General features: G+C 32.6%; 1 protein-coding gene across 7 annotated transcripts in view; it reads left to right on the top strand.

The window, feature by feature from the left end:
* Positions 1–25459, top strand: part of LOC115890735 — a 354534-nt gene that overhangs the window by 149221 nt on the left and 179854 nt on the right. For all 7 annotated transcript variants that reach the window (XM_030911047.1, XM_030911049.1, XM_030911051.1 and 4 more), the window contains exon 3: positions 21960–22068. In XM_030911047.1, coding sequence (XP_030766907.1) covers positions 21960–22068 — 109 coding nt within the window. The remainder of the gene's footprint in view (positions 1–21959; positions 22069–25459) is intronic.

Below are 25459 nucleotides of genomic sequence, written 5' to 3'. Positions count from 1 at the left end.
AATATTTAATATATGATTTAAAACGGGATGGAAAGTTATAAATATTATTATAAATCTACGCCTTATGTTTTCACATCTAGGGAAAATCCGAAGGTTTTCATCACATGAGTCAGGAAAACGAATTAGATACCTTGAAAATTAGCAGATTGTCTGAGAAACTCCTTTATTTATACAAAATCTATTTATAACTTCGCGGAATCACACCAGCACAGATAAAATTAAACTAAACCGAAATAAATTGGCTCTCTTTATCAAGCGCCAAATAAACGCTGAAAAGGACAAATTATTTGTCGTTAGGCCTTAACTCGGCCCGACTTTTTAGCATTTTTCGCATGCTTCTTCGCTGCTTCCAGCCTACGAGAGTAAACGATGAATTTAGAAGTCGTTACGTTTGATTCTGATGCTAATAGCATCACCATTTATGTGAGAAATCTAGCGCCGCCTTTTTTATGATGATTACTCTAGGAGCAAATCACCTGAAAAAAAATATTAAGGGTGTATTCCGTTGCTTACCTCGGTTATGGTTTTATGTTCCGTTTCTATCGGTTTCTTGAAAGTTTTCTTATTACGGAACACGGTTCCTAAAAAATATCTATCATAATTATTGTCACCAAACTAACCAGCGCGAGAAGGCTGGTTTTTCTGGTTTTGTTTGTCAATCAATGTCATTTTTGTGACAGAAATCAACCAAATAATATTGCAAGTTCGAGTCATAGACAAACAAATAAAAAGAGACTGGCAAATTAAATGGCAAAGAGAGGGACTACGTTCCCGTAGCGCAACTCATAACGCAAAATTTCGTTCTATTTATGTTGATCTGCGCATTGCGTCTATTGGGCCCACTATCTCATTCTAATATAACAAGAGAGAAAGAAGCAGCCATATAAAACGTAATTTCTAAATAGAAATTAGAACAATCGCCTTTCGTTTTCGTCATCATGACAACCAAGATGACAACATTATGACAATTCGTCATGTTTGTTAATTTTTCTTTTGGTGATTTACTTTTTTTTCTAAACTCTCCATTTTATTGACTTATGAATAAGGATAGGGAACAAATTCCTTTGTTCCATATAGATATTTATATTTTACTTATAATTTTCGGTTATACTATTTGTTATTTTATTTGCTGCAGGAGCCAGTATCATCTATTTTTTATATGTATTCGTGCCCCCTTTCTCTGATAGATATGTTAAAGACACCGGGTAAAATAAAAGTAAGTAGTTATATTTATCATTTTATTAAGAAAAAAGTAGAAGTAGTAGTGTCAAAAATATTTCGAACCTCTCTTAACATAACAAATTAATACAATTAATTTTTTTCATTTTTTGGGTAGTTTTATAGCTGGTTTATAGTAACCAGAAACTTTATTAATATACCTATTTTACTTTTGTTTTAGGATTAAAACTGGACTTGAAAATGGTTCAGGTTCAAGATTCTCGTAAAGTCTTCTTTGCTTGGATATTTACTTTGTTATTGCAATTAGGCAATTTTTTCGAAAATTAGATTTCTAATGCCCTTTAAAAAAATTGGCCGATCGTTTCCTGCAACAGTCAGTTCTTCTGCATTTAAAATTGGTAGATGGGTGGAATAAACACTGTTATTTTTTGTTATTATATTATAAAAAGTTTATTTATTCTTATGTATAAATAAATATGTTAATAAAACAGTACACTTTTTGCTTTTTTTATAATTTCCCTTATAATAGTGTAGTATTCTTTCGTTCTGAATGAAACTGAAAATTTTCACTTGAACTGATTTATTCCCTACACCACGTTCCCTTTACGTGATATAGGGAATAAATCAGTTTAAGTGAAAAATTTCAGTTTCAGAATGAAAGAATACTACTAATAATGGCTAATTTAAATTTTCCGCCGGCCAGAATGTGCGATAATGTCTTACGATACGTTTTATACCTATATCTTTCTTTTTCATATAAAGCATACATAATAAAGAAAGATATCAATAAAGACGTACGTCCTGTCATGGTCCTGCTAATTGGTTTCAAAATTGTTCTTCTGAGTTGCGCTAAGGGAACGCGGTCCCACTCTTTACCATGAGATTTGTCAGTCTCTTTTTATTTGTTTGTCTATTCATGGACACTTATCTGTCATTTTTATGCACAGGTAAATTTTATTTTATGAAAAAAAAATACTTTAATTAACTTTTTATAAGTTTTTCTTTACGCTTTCTTAAAGCTAAGCTAAAAGCTAAGTTAAGTTTCTTCAGCAAAGCTAAGTTTCTTCAATATACACATCGGCTTCCATGGCACTTTTTTTTCTCTCGTTTCAGCAGACAGTGGGCAAATAAAACTTCCATTTCCACAGTTGAACCCTTGTTTAGTTTGTCTTAACTTTCCCTTTTATTATGTATGTTGGTGTAGACGTTGTGTGTTTGTGACTGTGTGTGTGATGATCGATAAGGTTCAATTTTTGTGTGATTGCTTTTTTTCTTCTTGTCGCGGTCGACTTGTTTTGGTCGACCTCAGAAGATTTTGTCGAAGTTTGTAATAGAAAATATCGAGCGGTGTATATAAAATATCTTTATGAAAAACTTTGTGCCTGCAGTAGATATACAAAGTGGTCCGAATTGTATTCGGAAAACTTTGGCAGCATATCCTGCAGATAAAAATAAGTAAAAAAGTTCGTATAAATGTATGTCCTAAAATGCTTAGTTTTGGAGACACAGGGTGTAGTAGTTTCATTTTTGTTTCGATTTTTTTCAAATAAGTAACGTCAATATTTGGATGAAAATTGATGTCTGGGAGTTTTTTGACATGAGAAATTTGATTTTGATGTCAATATGACTCCTTCCTGTAGAGGGCGCCACCTACATATTTTTTAACTAATTTGAAGTGTAATAAATCCTGTATAAAACTGCTGAGTAAAAAAATATACATTTCCAACGTTTTTTTACGTAGAGAAGATCTCTAGGTAACAATTGCTTCGAGTAATGGTTCTCGAGATATTTGGAGTCGAAATTATCAATACCTGTCATCATTGACATAAATTAAACATGTTGACCAAATAGTTATTAGACTGAAATGATAATTTTAAATGTTTTTGTGTTAAAAGTTCAACAGAAACTGTTTTATCATAATTTTTTCGCTGAGAATTTATGATTAATTTAAAAAAATATATTTTAGTCAAATAACTGTCTAAATGACAGGTATTGACTATTTCCATTCTAAATATCTTGAGAACCGTTGCTCGTAGCGATTTTTGCCAAGGGACATTTTTTGCGTAAAAAGTCACGCAAACGTATTTTTTTTTCACTCAGCTATTTTTTACAGGTACGCACGAAAAGTTATTGCTCTCCAAAACAGTTAAAACACATGTAGGTGGCGCCCCCGACAAATAGGAGTCATATTAACATCAAAATCAAATTTCTCATATCAAAAAACGCCCACACACCAATTTTCATCCAAATATTGATATTACTTCAGAAATTATTTGGAAAAAATCGAAATAAAAATGAAACTTTTACACCCTGTATCTCGGAAACTAAGTATTTTAGGACATACATTTATACAAACTTTTTTACTTATTTTTATCTGCAGAATCTGTATATTGAAACCCTATAAATTGATATTTAACTAAATATTTTCTAAATCTCTAGGGACAAAAAAGTTGTGGTCAGTTAAAGGAACCACCATTTGTTTCTTGTAACGTTCTATTTATTTCATTTAAGCGTTATGTATAAAATCCCTATCCTAAATCGTCCCTAGCTAGCCGCAGACCTCAAACCTCAAACCAGGGTCACAACAATAGCAGAAAGTTTTTCAAAAAAACCCTAAAACGTCCCTAAACCTCCATCCGTTAATTCAGCGTAAGCCCGTTGTTACAGGTGTAGCAACCGCACGAACAAACAAAACTCTAACGGGCGAATTGTTGACCCAACTATGCTCAAAATGTACACCGTCGCTGCTATCGGCCATAAATTTTACTGGCTTTTGGCCCGCTTTCAAAATTCCAACTTGTTGATATTCGAGTCACGTGCTTTCCCTTCCAACCAATTACTCATATAAGCTCAGTTTTTGCCCAACTAAAATACTATCCCGCGTCTTACAGCGAACATTATTATTCGTTAAAATGTTGGAAATGGTAGCGATATTTTTTAGGGTTCCGTATCCAAAGGGTAAAAACCGGAACCCTATTACTAAGACTTCGCTGTCCGTCCGTCCGTCCGTCTGTCAAAGGTCTATCTTATGAAACCGTTATAGCTAGACAGTTGAAATTTTTACAGATAATGTATCTATGTTGCCGCTATAAGAACAAATACTAAAAACAGAATTAAATAAAAAAGTACTTTCACTAAACATTATCTTTTAAGTAAGAATTTTACATAGAATCTTTCAAGTCCTCGATGGCCACGTGGTTAAAGGGTTAGGACTTTACGCTGCTATGACGTTGGAGCCGTAGTAAGGCAGGTTCGAATCCCAGTCAAGGCGACTTTTTTTTAATCGTTTTTTTTTAATTTTTACATATTTTTACATATTTATTTTTACTTTTTACATATTTATTATTGATTAATACAATTTTTAGTAATGTGTTTCTTCATTTTTTTTAAATTACTTATACGCGCATTCCAAATTTCAGCTAAATCGGAAAAAAAGTTTATAATAATATAGTGTCTAAAGGTGCGTATTCATTATCCGCACGAACGAACGAACGAACGAACGAACGTACGCTAGTGGTATGGACGGGGACCGCACGATAGGACCGCACGAGAAGACCGCACGCATTTCTTCATTCGCGCGCCAGTTCAAATCTCAAGATATTGTTATAAACCTGTTTTTTTGTTTATATACCGTCATTGAATTATCGGTAAGCAAGTTACTGTGGAGTAGTGCGTAAGGAGTCGGGCTAGGAAGCGAGAGACCGGAGTTCGAATCTCGGCCGGGACATAACTTTTTATTTATTTTTTTAAATACTGTTGTATTCTATAGGTTATATTTTTGTAGTATAAAAAAAAAGAACTATTTATTCTGTTATTTTTTAATCTCCGGTATTAATATAAATTGATTGTTGGTACAATACCTCATTTAATATAAAATAATATTCTACTTTTTGAAATGTATCGGGCCCTAATTGTACCTAAAAGTAATATATTTTTAATGATATACCATATTGTAAACTATTTAATATTTCAGTCACTTAAAAAGTTAATTTGCATTGAATAATTGCCTACCATTAAAGGAAATTTGAGCTATATAATCCTTGATGGGCATATTCTGGGTATGCAAATACTTTCTCTAAATTTTGGGTTTCGTTCAACCGATTTATTCTCAAAACCTGAAACATCTACATATAAAAAGAAGCAGAGGTCACTAATTATAATAAACTTCACCCTTGGAATTACTTCCACTAATTATAATAAACTTCACCCTTGGAATTACTTCTATCACAATTACAATACATTTATCTGAATTGGCATTTTCTACTTTTCGATGGGAAACAATAAAATTCCCAACATTTTTTAAATGATGTAACAATTCCTCTTGTGGTTACTTTTCCATATATTATATCCTCATCTCTGTCCTTATGTGAAATCAGAGGCAATTAACATGAAAATTATTTACCATAAACATCGCAAACTAAAAACCTAATAAAAAATTTTATAGGTACCAAATATAGAAATAAATTTAGTATTCTTACCTATTTTGGTCCAAAGTCCAAATCCATGTTAATAGATAATTATTATTTTTAAATATATTTTTTTGGAACTTCTGGTTTTAGTAATTATTAAATTAAACGAACTAAAAAGTCTTAAAAATAAACAATTCCTAACCATAACCCCAAAAAATGCAGATCTCCTGTCAACTTTCTTTATTTTTTATTTATTCCTCATTTTCCTAGTGACGTCACAGGTGGTATGCGCGAACTGAACGAAATTGGAGCCGCTATCGATCATACCTTGTATTCTTTGTACCATGACGTCTAAACGCCTTTTGATGTACCGACTCGAAGCGGATGGTCGAGCGCACGAACGAACGAACGGCCGCATGCGTTCGGTCCCGTCTAAATATACCGCACTTTCATTCGTTCGTTCGTTCGTTCGTTCGTTCGTTCGGATAATGAATACGCACCTTAAATCTGAAAGCGCACGCAGGCGAACGCCTTTGGTGTACCGACTCGAAGCGGATGGTCGAGCGCACGACCGAACGAACGGCCGCATGCGTTCGGTCCCCGTCTAAATATACCGCACTTGCATTCGTTCGTTCGTTCGGATAATGAATACGCACCTTAATGTTATAAAGATAATGAATGGTACGCAACCCTTCGTGCGCGAGTCCGACTCGCACTTGACCAATTTTTTCTGTGATTTATGTTTAAAAAACTGCGAGAACATTAATCATATTGGAAACTGGTAAAATATGCTTGAAATTACGTTTCAGTACGAAATTTTAGCGTAAATTCATCAATAAAGATAAATTGTTTAGCGCAAACTCGTTTATAAAGATAAATTGTTTAGAGTTTACGCGATAATTTTAAACAAAAGGTGATAATAGTGAAAAATTTTACTGAGAATAATTTTCTGATAATTAAATTTGATATTAAATTAGCTGGTAATCTATCACAAAGGTTTATTAGAGTAAATAGAAACAATATAGATAGCGTCAACGGTTTATAAGAGACATATCTGCTAAAAATTAATGTGTGCTTGAATATCATTATTTAGATATATATTACGATGTACTTAAACAGCCGTTAAAGGGTAGCCTACTAAAATGCCGTTAGTAGATATTGTGACGTCGTTCATGTCGGCGGAAAGTTATGCCTAGCCTTAAGCATTTTGCAAGAGCACCTGTGGGTCAGTGGCTGAGGCTATCGCTTCGTAAGCGAATGGTCCGTGGTTCAAATCTCACGCCGACCAAGACTTTTTTATATTTTTTTTTTGCTTATAGCGTGATCTTATTGCATTGGTTTCACTCTTTTTGGTTGGATTGGTTTAGTTATTTTGCGGGTTGGTTAGCGTGTTTATTTGGAGGGTGTTAATTCATTGGTTAGTTGGTTATTTGGTGGGGTTGGTTGATTTTTACTAATTTATATTTGTTTTTTATATTTTTTATCAGTGTCGAGGTTAGTTGCGTTGGTTAAGTTGGTTATTTGGTGGGGTGGATAACGTTGGTTAGTCCTAATAAAATTCCTATATTTTATAAAGCCGTCAAGTGCGTCACACCAACGACGTCATACCTATTAACGGCATTTTAGTAAGCTACCGTTTAACGGCAGTTTAAGTACAGCCTATTTATTATGTTTAACCCTTAGGTACTAACACCCCGTCTCACAGATGCAACGGACTAGCTGGACATATGACATCTCCACTACTCTCCGTTTCTAATTATCATCCAACTGTGTAATTTCAATAAGCATCAAAACAAGTTAAAAGCTGGCAGGGCAATTTGCGAAAGTGTGTAGTTTTCAAAATATTTTAGTTTAAACTGTCGATGCCGTCTGACAGACGGAGTGTTAGTGTTAACGTAAGTTTTTTTTTCTAATTTGTGGAATGAATCAAGCACCTAATAGCTCAAAACATGTGAAATATGGCGAGCAAAATTACAAGGATACTCTTCTAAAGTAGTTTGAAGAGAATGGCAGCGATATAATAAAATCATAATTCTGAATTCGAATTAGAAGGTAAAAAACGGTTTTTAACTAATATCTAATGGTATGTAGCTGTGTATGTTTGGTATAGATGATGAAAATATGGATTTGAACGATCAGTAGACTAATATCGAAGAAAATGAAGAGAACAATTGTTTGGAATGCCCAAAAAGGTGTGTAGGGAACAAGCCCATCTTTAGGCATTGTCATTTTTTTATTCTTTATATTTTCTTTTGCTTTTTTTTGCTTAATAGATAGGTTTTTATACGCTAGATATAATAATAAATATAGTTTTTAATTTTCCTTTCGCTTTTTATTCTATCTCGATGAGAAACAAAGATATGTCAAAAATCCAAAACTAGTACTTTTATTTCAAAAATATAAAACATGTTTGCATAATATAAGCATTAGATACTTTTTTTCCTGTAGTTTTAATGCTAATGATTCACTCGACTTACAAAGAATCTGTTAGACACAAACAAAATATGTATTTTTTTAATGCGTCTCTCAGACGGTCTGTTAGTATAGGCGCGACTATTTCAATATGTTAGTACTTGGTTAATTCATTCTTAAAAGAAACAATTTTACAAGACCTGGTGCATCAGCTTCGTATACTAAAAAAAACTAGAGATAAAACTCAATAAAAACCACTTTTTACAAATAAAAAACTACATGTGTTTCTTGATAATTAAGAATAGATAAACAAATTGGAATAAAAATACCTAATCTAACCTAACCACTTTTAAAATTATTTATTATATTCATTACATATTGACGTTACTTCAGAAATTATTTGGAAAAAAATAGAAATAAAAATGAAATTTCTACACCCTGTATCTCCGAAACTAAGCCTTTTAGAGTACACATTTATAGGAACTTTTATAATTATTTTTATCTGTAGAATGTGCTGCCAAAGTATCTGGAATACAGTTCGAACCACCTGGTATATTCAATTTTACAAAGCATTCAACGTATTTATTTTATTAATTAATATATTTATGATATTTTATTATTATTTCCCGATTTGTTTTCAAAAAAAATTGGCACCGGGAGGCACGTATAGCCGCCCATACTAAAATATGTTAATATCTCGAAAACTGCGACTTTGACTGATTTTGATGTTATTATAAACTAGGTTTTTCCCGCGACTACGTTCGCGTTACACCTCGAATAGTTCATGCATTGATTTACTTTGTATATAGACCTAGTGAGCTTTACAAATGCTATGTTTTTAAGAGTTTTAGAGCTACTCGTATTTCATATGAAAGTTATCAATTGTCGATTTTCTGGGTATTATACAGGGCAAGTCTTTCAACTAGTTGCCTGAGTATGAATAGTGCATCGGTAGTTGATCGGTTTCTTCGGAATCCTTGTTGTTCCTCGCTTATTGGCACTATTGAGGAGATTTTGTCCGCAATGATCTTAGTCAGAAGTTTTAGCGAGGTGCTCAGTAATGTTATTCCTCTATAGTTTGCTGGGTCTGTTTTATCTCCCTTTTAAAAAATGAGTATTGTTATACTTTGTTTCCATTCTTCTGGTATTTTCTTATGTTGTAATATAATGTTAAACAGTTTTGTGTATTCCTCTATGATAATAATGATAAAAAAATAATTGCACAAACTTAAAATTAACTTCTCACTGAACATACTTGCATCCTTGACTATATAAAAGCGGTCGATAAAAGGGTAATTAATACAATTTTTAAAATAAAAAACGCAAAAAACAAGCGTCGCTACACAATGGAAATAAGATTATGACAATATGATGACAATGAAAATTTGGTTTCCATAACAATGTATAATTTGTACTTTCTAAACCGTATAAAATTGTGATTATTTTGAAAATACATGCAACTTTTAATGCGCATGCGCAAAATAAGGTCCTCGAGAAAGACATACCTATTGAATGTTTTATAATTGCAATAGAGAAGGTTTGAAAATGGCATGTCGTGATGTTGGAGACATATTTTTTAATGCTAAACTTATGGCGTTGTGTTCAGTAACCTTAATCATTGTGTATGATCCTAAAATATAAATAATCTATTGTGAAGCTTCCTGTAAATATAATTTTGTTAATCGTATTTCAAATTATACACAACAAAATAATTAGACAAATTTAACATGTGTCTGTTAAAAAATTAATTTCCTAGAAAAACACTGACAACGTTAAATTTATTTTACATATTTAAAATGGATTTAAAGAGCAATTTTAAAATATTTACATCGGCACGGCTGCAGTCAACATTTTGCATTAACAGCTGGTTTGTTTAATTAATGTTATAATTAATTCGACAAATTATTAAAATTAGCATATATTATACAAGCCAATAATCTATACAAATTTACAATAATTGATATATTTATTTATTAACTTCCTATGCTAAAGCTTTTCCTTATTTATTTGATCTGACAAACGTATTGTAGCATGCGTATGTATTTAATGGATTCGATTTATGCTGTGAATAATATCTACTTTAAAATTAAATCCAAATTCAATCGTTTTCTGTCCATTTGTGCCGATGTTTTTGGTTCAGTATGACTTTGAGCGTGTACTAATAATTTCCAACAGTGCCTGGAATTATACCTTAGCAAACAAGTGAGCAGTCAAAACCAAAGAATGGTATAACCTTAAGGTATAACTGATAGGCTAAAGATATTGGCACCAAACGAATTAATTTCGGGAGATGATAATGCAGTTTTATCGTCGTGTATAAAACAATATTCTTTTCCATAGCGAGTTAAATTTTAAAAAATATTCAGAAATTATTACTCCAAGGCATTTATTACGAGTAGAAAAAATATTGTGCTGGGTTGGCGTTGGTTTCTATGTAATTTGACAAATAAATAAAGCTGTCTCTTTAGTTGTCAGTTTTGAGTCAATATTTTTTAATTCTCTTTCGTCTCGATTGCTGATTGAATTCGAGCCAGAATGTCTCAAAACGAAATAAGTAAATTACCAACAGATATTCAGGCTGAGGCGACAAACGCCATATCCAAACTCTCTCTCTCTCTCTCTCTCTCTCTGTCTTTATTCCTACAAAAGGAATGTAGTGGTCAGGTGATGCGTGAGGTTTGTCTCCATAATTCCCTGTCTTGTGCTTCATGTACAAGCGTGTGCAGTGGCTTGTGGGTGATTTTTGATAGCTGGTCTATCCATCGGGAGGGCGAGCGGCCTCTCGGTCTTCTTCCCGGAACCGTGCCCTGTATAATGAGGTGTTCCATACAGTCAGTATCCCTCCTCATAACGTGACCGAAATATTTAAGTATACGTGACTGTATAGAAGTTGAGAGGCGTTCTGTGATGTTCAGTTCTTGGATTATGGATTCATTGGTTCGCCGGGCAGTCCAGGGAATTCTGAGCATTCGTCGCCAACAGTACATCTCAGTTGCGTCAATTTTTTTCATTTCTGACTGTCTCATCGTCCAGGACTCGGAGCCATACATTAATATAGGAAATATTAGGCAGTGAACAAGCCTTTTTTTTAAGTGTTTAGATATGTTTTTGTCTCGCCATATCTTTGAGAGTTTTCGCACTGTCACTCTTGTCATTTCACATCTTCTTCTTATTTCCCTTTCTAACGATCCCGTGTTGTTTATAAGTGACCCAAGATAGATATATATTGACTTACAACCTCAAAACGACCAATGCTCACTACATCAGGTTTGTTGTTGTTTTGCCTATGGATAATCATAATTTTTGTTTTAGAGGGATTAATTTCAAGTCCAAATTTCTCGCTTTCGTCTTCAACCAATTTTAGAAGCTGCAGTAACTCTTCCTCATTTCCCGCTAGAGGGACCTACTAGGCTAGAAATATCCAAACTAATTACATTTAAATCCCGAATAACTTATGAAAAGGAATACAAAAATTTTCAAAAATGGGAGCAATTAAAAAACGTGCGAGAGGAAATAAAGTTTTTAACCTATCCTCGCTGTTAAAGTATCATTTAATCCACCCTTGCGGTTAAAGTACTATTTTATCTACTATTTTTGATAGATATAAAAAATCAAAAGATATCTCCAGACATTTAAATATTTAATATATGATTTAAAACGGAATGGAAAGTTATAAATATTATTATAAATCTACGCCTTATGTTTTCACATCTAGGGAAAATCCGAAGGTTTTCATCACATGAGTCAGGAAAACGAATTAGATACCTTGAAAATTAGCAGATTGTCTGAGAAACTCCTTTATTTATACAAAATCTATTTATAACTTCGCGGAATCACACCAGCACAGATAAAATTAAACTAAACCGAAATAAATTGGCTCTCTTTATCAAGCGCCAAATAAACGCTGAAAAGGACAAATTATTTGTCGTTAGGCCTTAACTCGGCCCGACTTTTTAGCATTTTTCGCATGCTTCTTCGCTGCTTCCAGTCTACAGTAAACGATGAATTTAGGAGTCGTTACGTTTGATTCTGATGCTAATGGCTTCACCATTTATGGGAAAAATCTAGCGCCGCCTTTTTTATGATGATTACTCTAGGAGCAAATCACCTGAAAAAAAATATTAAGGGTGTATTCCGTTGCTTACCTCGGTTATGGTTTTATGAAATCGGTTTCCTGAAAGTTTTCTTATTACGGAACACGGTTCCTAAAAAATATCTATCAAAATTATTGTCACCAAACTAACCAGCGCGAGAAGGCTGGTTTTTCTGGTTTTGTTTGTCAATCAATGTCATTTTTGTGACAGAAATCAACCAAATAATATTGCAAGTTCGAGTCATAGACAAACAAATAAAAAGAGACTGGCAAATTAAATGGCAAAGAGAGGGACAACGTTCCCGTAGCGCAACTCAGAACGCAAAATTTCGTTCTGTTTATGTTGATCTGCGCATTGCGTCTATTGGGCCCACTATCTCATTCTAATATAACAAGAGAGAAAGAAGCAGTCATATAAAACGTAATTTCTAAATAGAAATTAGAACAATCGCCTTTTGTTTTCGTCATCATGACAACCAAGATGACAACATCATGACAATTCGTCATGTTTGTTAATTTTTCTTTTGGTGATTTACTTTTTTTTCTAAACTCTCCATTTTATTGACTTATGAATATGGATAGGGAACAAATTCCTTTGTTCCATATAGGTATTTATATTTATTTATTTACATATAGGTATTTATATTTTGTTACTTATAATTTTCGGTTATACTATTTGTTATTTTATTTGCTGCAGGAGCCAGTATCATCTATTTTTTATATGTATTGGTGCCCCCTTTCTCTGATAGATATGTTAAAGACACCCGGTAAAATAAAAGTAAGTAGTTATATTTATCATCTTATTAAGAAAAAAGTAGAAGTAGTAGTGTCAAAAATATTTCGAACCTCTCTTAACATAACAAATTAATACAATTTTTTTTTTTATTTTTTGGGTAGGTAATTTATAGTAACCAGTAACCAGAAATTTTATTAATATACCTATTTTACTTTTGTTTTAGGATTAAAACTGAACTTGAAAATGGTTCAGGATCATGATTCTCGTAAAGTCTTCTTTGCTTGGATATTCACTTTGTTATTGCAATTAGGCAGTTTTTTTCGAAAATGAGATATTTAATGCCCTTTAAAAAAATTGGCCGATCGTTTCCTGCAACAGTCAGTTCTTCTGCATTTAAAATTGGTAGATGGGTGGAATAATTTTTGTTATGGTGGTTATTTTTTGTTACTATATTATAAAAAGTTTATTTATTCTTATGTATAAATAAATATGTTAATAAAACAGTACACTTTTTGCTTTTTTTTATAGTTTCCCTTATAATAGTGTAGTATTCTTTCGTTCTGAAAGAAACTGAAATTTTTCACTTAAACTGATTTATTCCCTACACCACGTTCCCTTTACGTGGTATAATGAATAAATCAGTTTAAGTGAAAATTTTCCGTTTCAGAATGAAAGAATACTACTAATAATGGCTAATTTAAATTTTCCGCCAGCCAGAATGCGCGATAATGTCTTACGATACGTTTTATACCTATCTCTTTCTTTTTCATATAAAGCATAGATAATAAAGAAAGATAGCAATAAAGATGTACGTCCTGCCATGGTCCTGCTAATTGGTTTCAAAATTGTTATTCTGAGTTGCGCTAAGGGAACGCGGTCCCACTCTTTACCATGGGATTTGTCAGTCTCTTTTTATTTGTTTGTCTATGCATGGACACTTATCTGTCAATTTTATGCACAGGTAAATTTTATTTTATGAAAAAAAAATACTTTAATTAACTTTTTATAAGTTTTTCTTTACGCTTTCTTAAAGCTAAGCTAAATTTCTTCAATATACACATCGGCTTCCATGGCACTTTTTTTTCTCTCGTTTCAGCAGACAGTGGGCAAATAAAACTTCCATTTCCACAGTTGAACCCTTGTTTAGTTTGTCTTAACTTTCCCTTTTATTATGTATGTCGGTGTAGACGTTGTGTGTTTGTGACTGTGTGTGTGATGATCGATAAGCTTCAATTTTTGTTTGATTGCTTTTTTTCTTCCTGTCGCGGTCGACTTGTTTTGGTCGACCTCAGAAGATTTTGTCGAAGTTTGTAATAGAAAATATCGAGCGGTATATAAAATATCTTTATGAAAAATTTTGTGCCTGCAGTAGATATACAAAGTGGTCCGAATTGTATTCGGAAAACTTTGGCAGCATATCCTGCTGATAAAAATAAGTAAAAAAGTTCGTATAAATGTATGTCCTAAAATGCTTAGTTTCAGAGACACAGGGTGTAGTAGTTTCATTTTTGTTTGGAGTTTTTTCCAAAAAAGTAACGTCAATATTTGGATGAAAATTGATGTCTGGGAGTTTTTTGACATGAGAAATTTGATTTTGATGTCAATATGACTCCTTCCTGTAGAGGGCGCCACCTACATATTTTTTAACTAATTTGAAGTGTAATAAATCCTGAAAATTTGTTTGGAATTTTTATTAGTTTTAAGTTACAAAACATAATTTCTTGATAATATGGCAACATAGGTAGTAGATTAAATTTACAAGAAAACAAAACAGAAAAGATCCAGTGATTCTGTAAATTTAAGCAAAAAGTGAAAAGTAAATTTAAACAAAAAGTGAAATATTTAACTCTGTTATTTTGGATTTATTTAAAAAACGGTAAAGAGAAAATATGTTTCTTTTATCGAGATCTACCAGTCCTGAAAATATTTGCACTTATTTAAGACCCACCCTGTATATCAGATCGATTTAATCTGTATATTACAGAATTTGTGAAAATGACCTTCTCTAAACTACTGAGTAAAAAAATATACATTTACAACGTTTTTTTTACGTAGGGAAAATCTCTAGGTAACAATTGCTACGAGTAATGGTTCTCGAGATATTTGCAATCGAAATTATCAATACCTGTCATCATTGACATAAATTAAACATGTTGACCAAATAGTTATTAGACTGAAATGATAATTTGAAATGTTTTTGTGTTAAAAGTTCAACAGAAACTGTTTTATCATAATTTTTTCGCTGAGAATTTATGATTAATTTAAAAAAATATATTTTAGTCAAATAACTGTCTAAATCACAGGTATTGACTATTTCCATTCTAAATATCTTGAGAACCGTTGCTCGTAGCGATTTTTGCCAAGGGACATTTTTTGCGTAAAAAGTCACGCAAACGTATTTTTTTCACTCAGCTATTTTTTACAGGTACGCACGAAAAGTTATTGCTCTCCAAAACAGTTAAAACACATGTAGGTGGCGCCCCCGACAAATAGGAGTCATATTAACATCAAAATCAAATTTCTCATGTCAAAAAACGCCCACACACCAATTTTCATCCAAATATCGAAATAAAAATGAAACTTTTACACCCTGTATCTCGGAAACTAAGTATTTTAGGACATACATTTATACAAACTTTTTTACTTATTTTTATCTGCAGAATAATGATGTCGAAGTTTCCGGAATACAGTTCGGACCACCCTGTATATTGAAACCCTATAAATTGATATTTAACTAAATCTTCTCTAAATCTCTAGGGACAAAAAAGTTGTGGTCAGTTAAAGGAACCACCATTTGTTTCTTGTAACGTTCTATTTATTTCATTTAAGCGTTCTGTATAAAATCCCTATCCTAAATCGTCCCTAGCTAGACCTCAAACCTCAAACCAGGGTCACAACAATAGCAGAAAGTTTTTCAAAAAAACCCTAAAACGTCCCTAAACCTCCATCCGTTAATTCAGCGTAAGCCCGTTGTTACAGGGTAGCAACTGCACGAACAAACAAAACTCCCCTAACGGGCGAATTGTTGACCCAACTATGCTCAAAATGTACACCGTCGCTGCTATCGGCCATAAATTTTACTGGCTTTTGGCCCGCTTTCAAAATTCCAACTTGTTGATATTCGAGTCACGTGCTTTCCCTTCCAACCAATTACTCATATAAGCTCAGTTTTTGCCCAACTAAAATACTATCCCGCGTCTTACAGCGAACATTATTATTCGTTAAAATGTTGGAAATGGTAGCGATATTTTTTAGGGTTCCGTATCCAAAGGGTAAAAACCGGAACCCTATTACTAAGACTTCGCTGTCCGTCCGTCCGTCCGTCTGTCAAAGGTCTATCTTATGAAACCGTTATAGCTAGACAGTTGAAATTTTTACAGATAATGTATCTATGTTGCCGCTATAAGAACAAATACTAAAAACAGAATTAAATAAAAAAGTACTTTCACTAAACATTATCTTTTAAGTAAGAATTTTACATAGAATCTTTCAAGTCCTCGATGGCCACGTGGTTAAAGGGTTAGGACTTTACGCTGCTATGACGTTGGAGCCGTAGTAAGGCAGGTTCGAATCCTAGTCAAGGCGACTTTTTTTAATCGTTTTTTTTTAATTTTTACATATTTTTACATATTTATTTTTACTTTTTACATATTTATTATTGATTAATACAATTTTTAGTAATGTGTTTCTTAGTTTTTTTTAAATTACTTATACGCGCATTCAAAATTTCAGCTAAATCGGAAAAAAAGTTTAAAATAATATAGTGTCTAATGTTATAAAGATAATGAATGGTACGGAACCCTTCGTGCGCGAGTCCGACTCGCACTTGACCAATTTTTTCTGTGATTTATGTTTAAAAAACTGCGAGAACAGTAATCATATTGGAAACTGGTAAAATATGCTTGAAATTACGTTTCAGTACGAAATTTTAGCGTAAATTCATCAATAAAGATAAATTGTTTAGCGCAAACTCGTTTATAAAGATAAATTGTTTAGAGTTTACGCGATAATTTTAAACAAAAGGTGATAATAGTGAAAAATTTTACTGAGAATAATTTTCGGATAATTAAATTTGATATTAAATTAGCTGGTATAGTCTGTCCAACGAGAAGATCCTTGACAGTGATAGATGTGTCTGTCATTTTAATTTCAAAGTAGTTTATTTTATTTTACAAAGAAATAAGTTGGTACAACTGGAACGCATAGCGATATCTGTGGCGATATATTTAAAATTTGATTGACAAGATGACAAGTGATTACTTCAAAATTGTATAAAACTGAAAAAATGTAATCGAGTTATTTTATTTAATAAAAACGGTATGTGTTAATACAAAACAAACAAGAACAAGGCACTACATACCAAAAAAATATAAAAAATAACTATTATTTACTTTCAAGCTTTATGAAACTACCCGCATTTATGATTATATTTATCAATATAACTTATGTACAAATACAAATTTGTAATATTCCACAGGTATAAATAAAACAACATAGGTAAATACAACAACTATTTTATTAATAATAACACCTACCAAATTTTATACCTTAAAGGTGGATTAATTACCTTTAATCTTAATTTTTTTAAACCAGTACCTTTTGACATTATTTTTCTGCACCAGTACTAAAATCCATTATTTACCTATCGTGTGATGTCGATATTTTACAGCTACTCCAGTTTTTAGTATGTGTTTAGTTTGATCCTTATATACGAAATGCACTTATCTACGACGAAATGGTATACAAACTTTATCGATGGCAACTTCATTGGTGTATAAGACTTTCTGCCTGGGCAGCGTGTATTAACCATAAACTGTGCTCTGGGCCTACAGTTAATTTTCACTCGATTTTTCCTCCACTTGACTTCAAAAGACACAAAACACACGTAATAATACGAATCAAAATGCATCATCTTTCAAAATGCAGGGTATTTAACAAAAGTTGACACAAAATTATAACCAATAATTTGGCAAGACTTTGACAAGCGTCAAAAATGACAAAAATCTAAAGGCGAGTTCATACGCATCGGCGTCCGTTTGTCGTTCATCGTTCCGTCAAACCAATAAAATTGAAATACGATCTGTAATTTTTTAAATAAACCAATAAAACTGGTTAAAAACAACAAGACACGACGCATGACGGATTTATATGGATACTTAAACGGATACTTAAACAGCCGTTAAACGGTAGCCTACTAAAATGCCGTTAATAGATATTGTGACGTCGTTCATGTCGGCGGAAAAAAGTAATGCCTAGCCTTAAGCATTCTGCAAGAGCACCTGTGGGGTCAGTGGCTGAGGCTATCGCTTCGTAAGCGAATGGTCCGTGGTTCAAATCTCACGCCGACCAAGACTTTTTTATTTTTTTTTGCTTATAGCGTGATCTTATTGCATTGGTTTCACTCTTTTTAGTTGGAGTGGTTTAGTTATTTGGCGGGTTGGTTAGCGTGGTTATTTGGAGGGTGTTATTCATTGGTTAGTGGGTTATTTGGTGGGGTTGGTTGATTTTTACTAATTTATATTTGTTTTTTATATTTTTTATCAGTGTCGAGGTTAGTTGCGTTGGTTAAGTTGGTTATTTGGTGGGGTGGATAACGTTGGTTAGTCCTTATAAAATTCCTATATTTCATAAAGCCGTCAAGTGCGTCACATCAACGACGTCATACCTATTAACGGCATTTTAGTAAGCTACCGTTTAACGGCAGTTTAAGTACAGCCTATTTATTATGTTTAACCCTTAAGTACTAACACCCCGTCTTACAGATGCAACGGACTAGCTGGATATATGACATCTCCACTCCTCTCCGTTTCTAATTATCATCCAACTATGTAATTTCAATAAGCATCAAAACAGGTTAAAAGCTGGCAGGACAATTTGCGAAAGTGTGTAGTTTTCAAAATATTTTAGTTTAAACTGTCGATGCCGTCTGACAGACGAAGTGTTAGTGTTAACGTAAGTTTTTTTTTTCTAATTTGTGGAATGAATCAAGCACCTAATAGCTCAAAACATGTGAAATATGGCAAGCAAAATTACAAGGATACTCTTCTAAAGTAGTTTGAAGAGATTGGCAGCGATAATAGCAAAATAGTTACATAGAATCCGAATGTACCGAAAATTTTTCTATAGACAGCGATCATAATTCTGAATTCGAATTAGAAGGTAAAAAACGGTTTTTAACTAATATCTAATGGTATGTAGCTGTGTATGTTTGGTATAGATGATGAAAATATGGATTTAAACGATCAGTAGACTAATATCGAAGAAAATAAAGAGAACAATTGTTTGGAATGCTCAAAAAGGTGTGTAGGGAACAAGCCCATCTTTAGGCATTGTCATTTTTTTATTCTTTATATTTTCTTTTGCTTTTTTGTGCTTAATAGATAGGTTTTTATATGCTAGATATAATAATAAATATAGTTTTTAATTTTCCTTTCGCTTTTTATTCTATCTCGATGAGAAACATAGATATGTCAAAAATCCAAAACTAGTACTTTTGTTTCAAAAATATAAAACATGTTTGCATAATATAAGCATTAGATACTTTTTTTCCTGTAGTTTTAATGCTAATGATTCACTCCACTTACAAAGAATCTGTTAGACCCAAACAAAATATGTATTTTTTTAATGCGTCTCTCAGACGGTCTGTTAGTATAGGCGCGACTATTTCAATATGTTAGTACTTAAGGGTTAATTTATTCTTAAAAGAAACAATACGGGAGGCACGTATAGCCGCCCATACTAAAATATGTTAATATCTCGAAAACTGCGACTTTGACTGATTTTGATGTTATTATAAACTAGGTTTTTCCCGCGACTACGTTCGCGTTACACCTCGAATAATTCATGCATTGATTTAATTGATTTACTTTGTATATAGAGCTAGTGAGCCTTACAAATGCCCTGTTGAAACTATGTTTTTAAGAGTTTTAGAGCTACTCGTATTTCATATGAAAGTTATCAATTGTCGATTTTCTGGGTATTATACAGGGCAAGTCTTGAATAAGTGCAAATATTTTCAGGGCTGGTAGATCTCGATAAAAAACCATATTTTCTCTTTACCGTTTTCCAAATAACTCCAAAATAACCGAGTTATTTACTTTAAAATTTCCAAAAAAATATTTTTTGCTTAAATTTTAAGAACCACTGCAGCTTTTCGGGTTTTTCTGTCTTGTAAATTTAATCTACTACCTATTATGTTGCCATATTATCAAAGAAATTATGGTTTTTAACTAAAAACTAAAAAAATCCAAAAGGTTTTTCAAAAATTCCAAATTTCAAAAAATTCGCGAAAAAACTCATAATCGTGTTTCTGAGGTCAAATATACCTACTACCGCTAAGAATAATTGCACTTATTTAAGACTCGCTCGACAAAAATCGATATTGTTATTTTTAACTTATTACATATTTTTACTTAAAATTTATAAAAAGCCGTCAATATTCCAATTTCAAAGAGCATTTTTATTCTCTTTAAATATTATTATCTACTTAAGAAAATTCGAAAATTTAAAAACCGTTTTTTATTTTTCATCGCCTGTATATGACATGACACACTTTGTATACCAAAAATAAAACTTTTGATTAGAGCCGTCTGAAATAAAAAATCTTAATAATTCTAGAAGTTATCGAAATCAAAGTATTTCAAAAGAAGTTCAATTTTGGCCACAAAATGTTTTGAAATCTTGCTTTTTTAACACTTTTTTCAATTTTTCTAACTACTTCCATTGACTGAAACTAATTATGTATGGTTGGATAGAGGGGATGGCGATCTTCCAGGGCGGTTTTTATTTCTTATTTATATAGAGATTATTTTCGAAATCGAACCAAAGTCAATTTCAAAGAAATATTGCAAAATCTGAAAAAAAAATCTCTCCAAAATAATAAATAGTGAAATGATTATTTACCCTCTATAGATAGGAACCCCTCTATGGTCCCATATAAACTGTATTACTAAAATAAATAGTTTTGAAATATGAAGTTTTCAAATGAATATTTGAAATTTTCAATTGTCGCTTTACTTAATATACTCCCTTGATATTTTTTTTTTATTTTTCATCTCTTTTTTTGGTTTATTAAGAACACTAATACTCCATTTATAGTTATTTTTTATTCCTTGAAGGATAATTGTAGAAGAAATATAGAAGTTTATATTATTGATGTGTCACTTAATAAACCCTTGTATAAAATTTTATACTGCTAGATGTTATAGTAATGCATTTTCGTACAGCAAACTTTCATTCCCTATTCTACTCCCTAAGATTATAAATTTCATGAAATCGCTTTATCCTAATAATTAACTCATATCTTTTAAATGATCCTTTGTGCCAATTTTTATGTGTATAATCCAGATGTCACCAAGGTAATCCAAGTTTTATATAAATTTTTACTAACTTTACCCATTTGGTTGATGAATTTCAAAAATCTCTTCTAATTCTTTTTGTAGGATTTTATTCTTCTAGACCACATAGTAAGGAATTTTCATACAACAAATTGTTCCGACATAATTTTACTCTCTAAGAGGATGAATTTCCTAAAATCGCTTTGTGTAGCTAATTCACTAATGTCGTTTAAACGAACCTTTGTTCTAATATTTATGTATCTAAAGCTGGCTGTATGAACTGATCCCTAAATTATCTAAAAACTTGATATATAATTTAACTGACAAACCACTGACAATGACAATTAATTTATTTATGGAGGTATTGTGTGTAGGTGTTTTTCAGGTATGTTTTAATATTTAGTCGATTTACACAAAGAAATAGCCATTCAACAATTTAAAAATACTTCATAACAAATCTAGACATATATACCTTTCATTTGAAAAAAACCGCGTTTCGCTAGCTACTATAATTTTGGAGTTACGATTTTTTAAAATTTTTAAAAAAACCCAGGTTGATTTTTATAACCGAAATCTTTTTCAATTATAAAAGTATAATACTTTTTATACCTGAAACTTCATTGATTTAAACTTGATGATCCGCGAAAACTAAGAAGCGAACTTTTAATTTGGTAAGTTTTCCGTCGAAGAACTCCAAACTGAGAAGTGTGGGCAATCGAAAAAAATCAACGAAAAAAACACCTCGAAAACTTCAGTCTATTGTCTGTCTGATTTAAAATTCTCCATTGTTCCAGTATCCGATTTCACGCAGCAGCTGGGCCAGATGTACGAACAGCACGCCGAGGAAATGCAAATGTTGGTGTCGAATTTTAGAAAACGGAACAACGAGTTGCGGAAAGAGAGGTAAGAGGATTTGATAGTCTTTCTAAGTATTATTTGTCGAAAATAAAATACACACACCGGAAAAATCATTTTATTAAAGTTAAAAATAAATGTTTTGAATAAACAACCACATATTTGTAGGCCGATTCTTTCTACTTCGATTGAAACGAAGTAGTCACACTAGTTATTTCTAAATTTGTTATATTTGCAGAAGTGTTTGTGAATTTTTTGTCAAATGTATAAAAAGCGCCTAGCATCAATTGTTTGAATTTAACCTGTACTGGCTATGTTTTTATGATAACTGGCCAGAATTCATTCAAATAACTCTGTTTAGTATTAAAGGATATTATGGAGCGTAGACATCTTAACAGAGACGAAATGCTAAGGGCCATGGTTATGCTTGAAGCTGGAATGCGCCAAATCGACGTAGCTAGAGCATTAAATACAACGCAAAGTGTAATATCGCGATTAAGTGCACGCTACCGTGAAAGTGTTGATGTTGCTGAAAGGCACACAAGGCGACATCGCATTACTACCCCTCAGCAAGATCATTTTTTACAATTAAATACTCGACGCCGACCGACTCTTACAGCTCCAGAGCTTAGTTTAATTCTCCAGGAAACACATAATGTAACCGTTAGTCCTGATACTGTTCGCAATAGATTCAGAGAGGTCAACTTAAGAAGCAGACGCCCCTGGAGAGCTCAGCCCTTAACCAGAAGAAATCGAGAGGTACGATATTTGTGTGCTCAAGATCATGTTCAGTGGTAATGAACAATGGGCCAATGTTCTCTTCACGGATGAGTCACGCTTTGGAATTCATCCGGATTCGAGAAGGCTTAGGGTATGGAGAGAACCGGGAAATCTTATTCGATTGGATCATGTGGTGGAACAGTTATGGTCTGGGGAGGAATCCAGTTAGGCCGAAAAACCGATCTCGTTTTTCTTGAAAGGTTTCTAACAGGAATCACATATCGTGATTTAATTCTTGAGCCTGTCGTGTTATCATATGCCAATGATTTTGGAAGAAACTTCATTCTCATGCATGACAATGCACGGCCTCATACAGCCAGAGTGGTAAGTGAGTCTATCAATGCTCATCAATTAAACATCTTACCCTGGCCGGCGCAATCTCCTGACCTCAACCCCATCGAGCACGTATGGGACGCGGTCCAAAGAAGAATTTTGAGAATGGGTATGCCTCGTGAAACTCGTAGGGATCTGGTTCGGGCCGTGAATGCAGCGTGGCAGGCTCTACCTCAAGAAGATCAGGAGCATGGAGGAGACGATGTAGGGCTTAATGAACAGTAGAGGAGGCCATACCCTTTATTAAGTAAAAATGGTTTTATCTTTTTTTTTAATTCACAGTTTAGAATTAAAAAAATGTGTGTATTTTTTTGAGTTCAATAAAAATCAAGGTAAATTTGAAAAATTCGGTAAATTTCGCATTTTTATTTCCAATACGTCCTGTAAACTATTTGTTTATTTTAATTTTATTATATCAGAAATGCAAATAATAAAATTACTGACACTGGCTGGATAAAATTGTAATATCCCTAGACTTTTCAGTGTGTTTATTATACTTTATTAATTTAAATACATGAGCAAATATACCGTGCTGGCAACTGATACTTTTGTCGGTATTTACATGTGTGGAAGTAAATCGCATAGAGATCGTATTAAGTCACAGCGAGAAAAATGCGACAGTGTGCTGTTGCGGCGTTGCCGGTACGCCTTTCCCTATCAAGTAAAGTAAAATAACGATCGCAAACCGCTTATTTTTAAAAGACTTTTTTTTCTGAGCATCTGAAATGGAATTATAAGGATGTTGTTAGGGTGTCCATTTTTTTTTCTAAACGAGAAAACGTCAGTAATTGCGATAATTTAAAAACTCAACCTTTTAACACATAACACGCCATAACTTATTAAGAACCACTTTAGATATTAGAAAGGAGAATTTATGTAGCTATAAAATATGTGAAGTTGCCAGGTTTAGGCCTAATCCCAGAACTAAAGTAAACAATACGCGATCACCAGTGTATCCAATAACAAAATCTGTTGTTGGTAGACCTAGGTCTGAGCAAAAATTAAAAACATTTATAAAAATTGCTGAAAGCTGGCTAAGAAGTTCTGGGATACAATTAGACCATTACAGTAGATTTAATGGAAATAATGCCAGAAACTTGTTTAAAAAAGTTGACGTCCTTAAAGCACTAGATCCTGGTATGACTGTAATTAACTTAATTTGTAACAAAAGTTTATTTTCTTATTGTTATTTGGACACTAAGCCCTTTGCTTATTTTTTTTAGACAACAAATACATAGAGGTATTTTGTGCCTTCAATGATGTGGTAGCCAGCTGTTTTGGAAAATATATTGATACCAATTACGAAGCCTATATACTTAAATTTTCCGACAAAATAAGAGATACGGAAATCAGTTTTACTCACGCTGTTGTTCACCATATAGTGGATTTTGTTAGTATTTCACAGAAAGCATTGGGCTTTTACTCTGAGCAAGCCTCAGAGCAGGTGCATCATTCTTTTAAGTTGTTCTCAAAAAACTTTAATTTAAATCCGAGATAAAAAAAAACTATCAAAAAATCTCCTTAGGAGTATTGCTTCCTACTACAGTAACCATGTTTAAAATTTATTTATTTACTTATAGCTAGTACCTAATTGTTTTCTTCCTTTTTAGTCTAAATTCAGTTCGTGTTTAATTGCTAGTTTGTAGTTTTACTTGTTTACTAATACATAAAGTAAAATTTTATCACTAAAATATTAGAAAAAAATATGTTTTTGCCTTTTCCATTAGATTAAAGTCTATTTTTATTTAAATTTGTACAGAGACCCAACCTCCTGGATTTAGAAACAGGGAGGGGGGCAACAGTAAGCATAACTTTTGCTGATGATGGTCGTTATTTATTATTAACAAAACTTTTTACGCGCTTTTTACTTTGGTTGAAAAAGTTTTTTTTTAAATTTGTGTAGAGACCCCAATTGTACGTCGGCGATTTTAATTTTTATATTTTTTGAAGCCAGTGGTATAGGCATTTAAAAAATAAAGTACTCAAAGTTTATATATTTTGTTTCTTGACATCTTGGCCCAGGCTAACTGTGCTAGAACTTTAAGTACTGACAGAGGTACTGATCTACTGATTGGGTCGATCGGTCGACTGCGAGAAATCTCCTATATCCCCTTCCACGTCTCTTAGCGATGTGCACAGTTTCTCGGGTTATTTCATACGTTTGGCAAGGTGTTTACTGTTCTCTCTTTATTTCTATTATATTATTTCAATATAAATGTTAAAATTTTCTGCGGAGAGTTGTGAGAAATTTACTAAAATTTTGTACCTGCCAAAACAATAAAAACCAGAGAGATTTCAGAAAATTATTTCTATTTTTTGCCACTGA

This window comes from Sitophilus oryzae, unplaced genomic scaffold, assembly GCF_002938485.1.
Source record: "Sitophilus oryzae breed Bouriz unplaced genomic scaffold, Soryzae_2.0 scaffold_910_pilon_pilon, whole genome shotgun sequence".
NCBI lineage: Eukaryota > Metazoa > Arthropoda > Insecta > Coleoptera > Curculionidae > Sitophilus > Sitophilus oryzae.
Note: the sequence above shows the minus strand (reverse complement) of the source record. Positions and strands in the feature narration are given on the sequence as shown.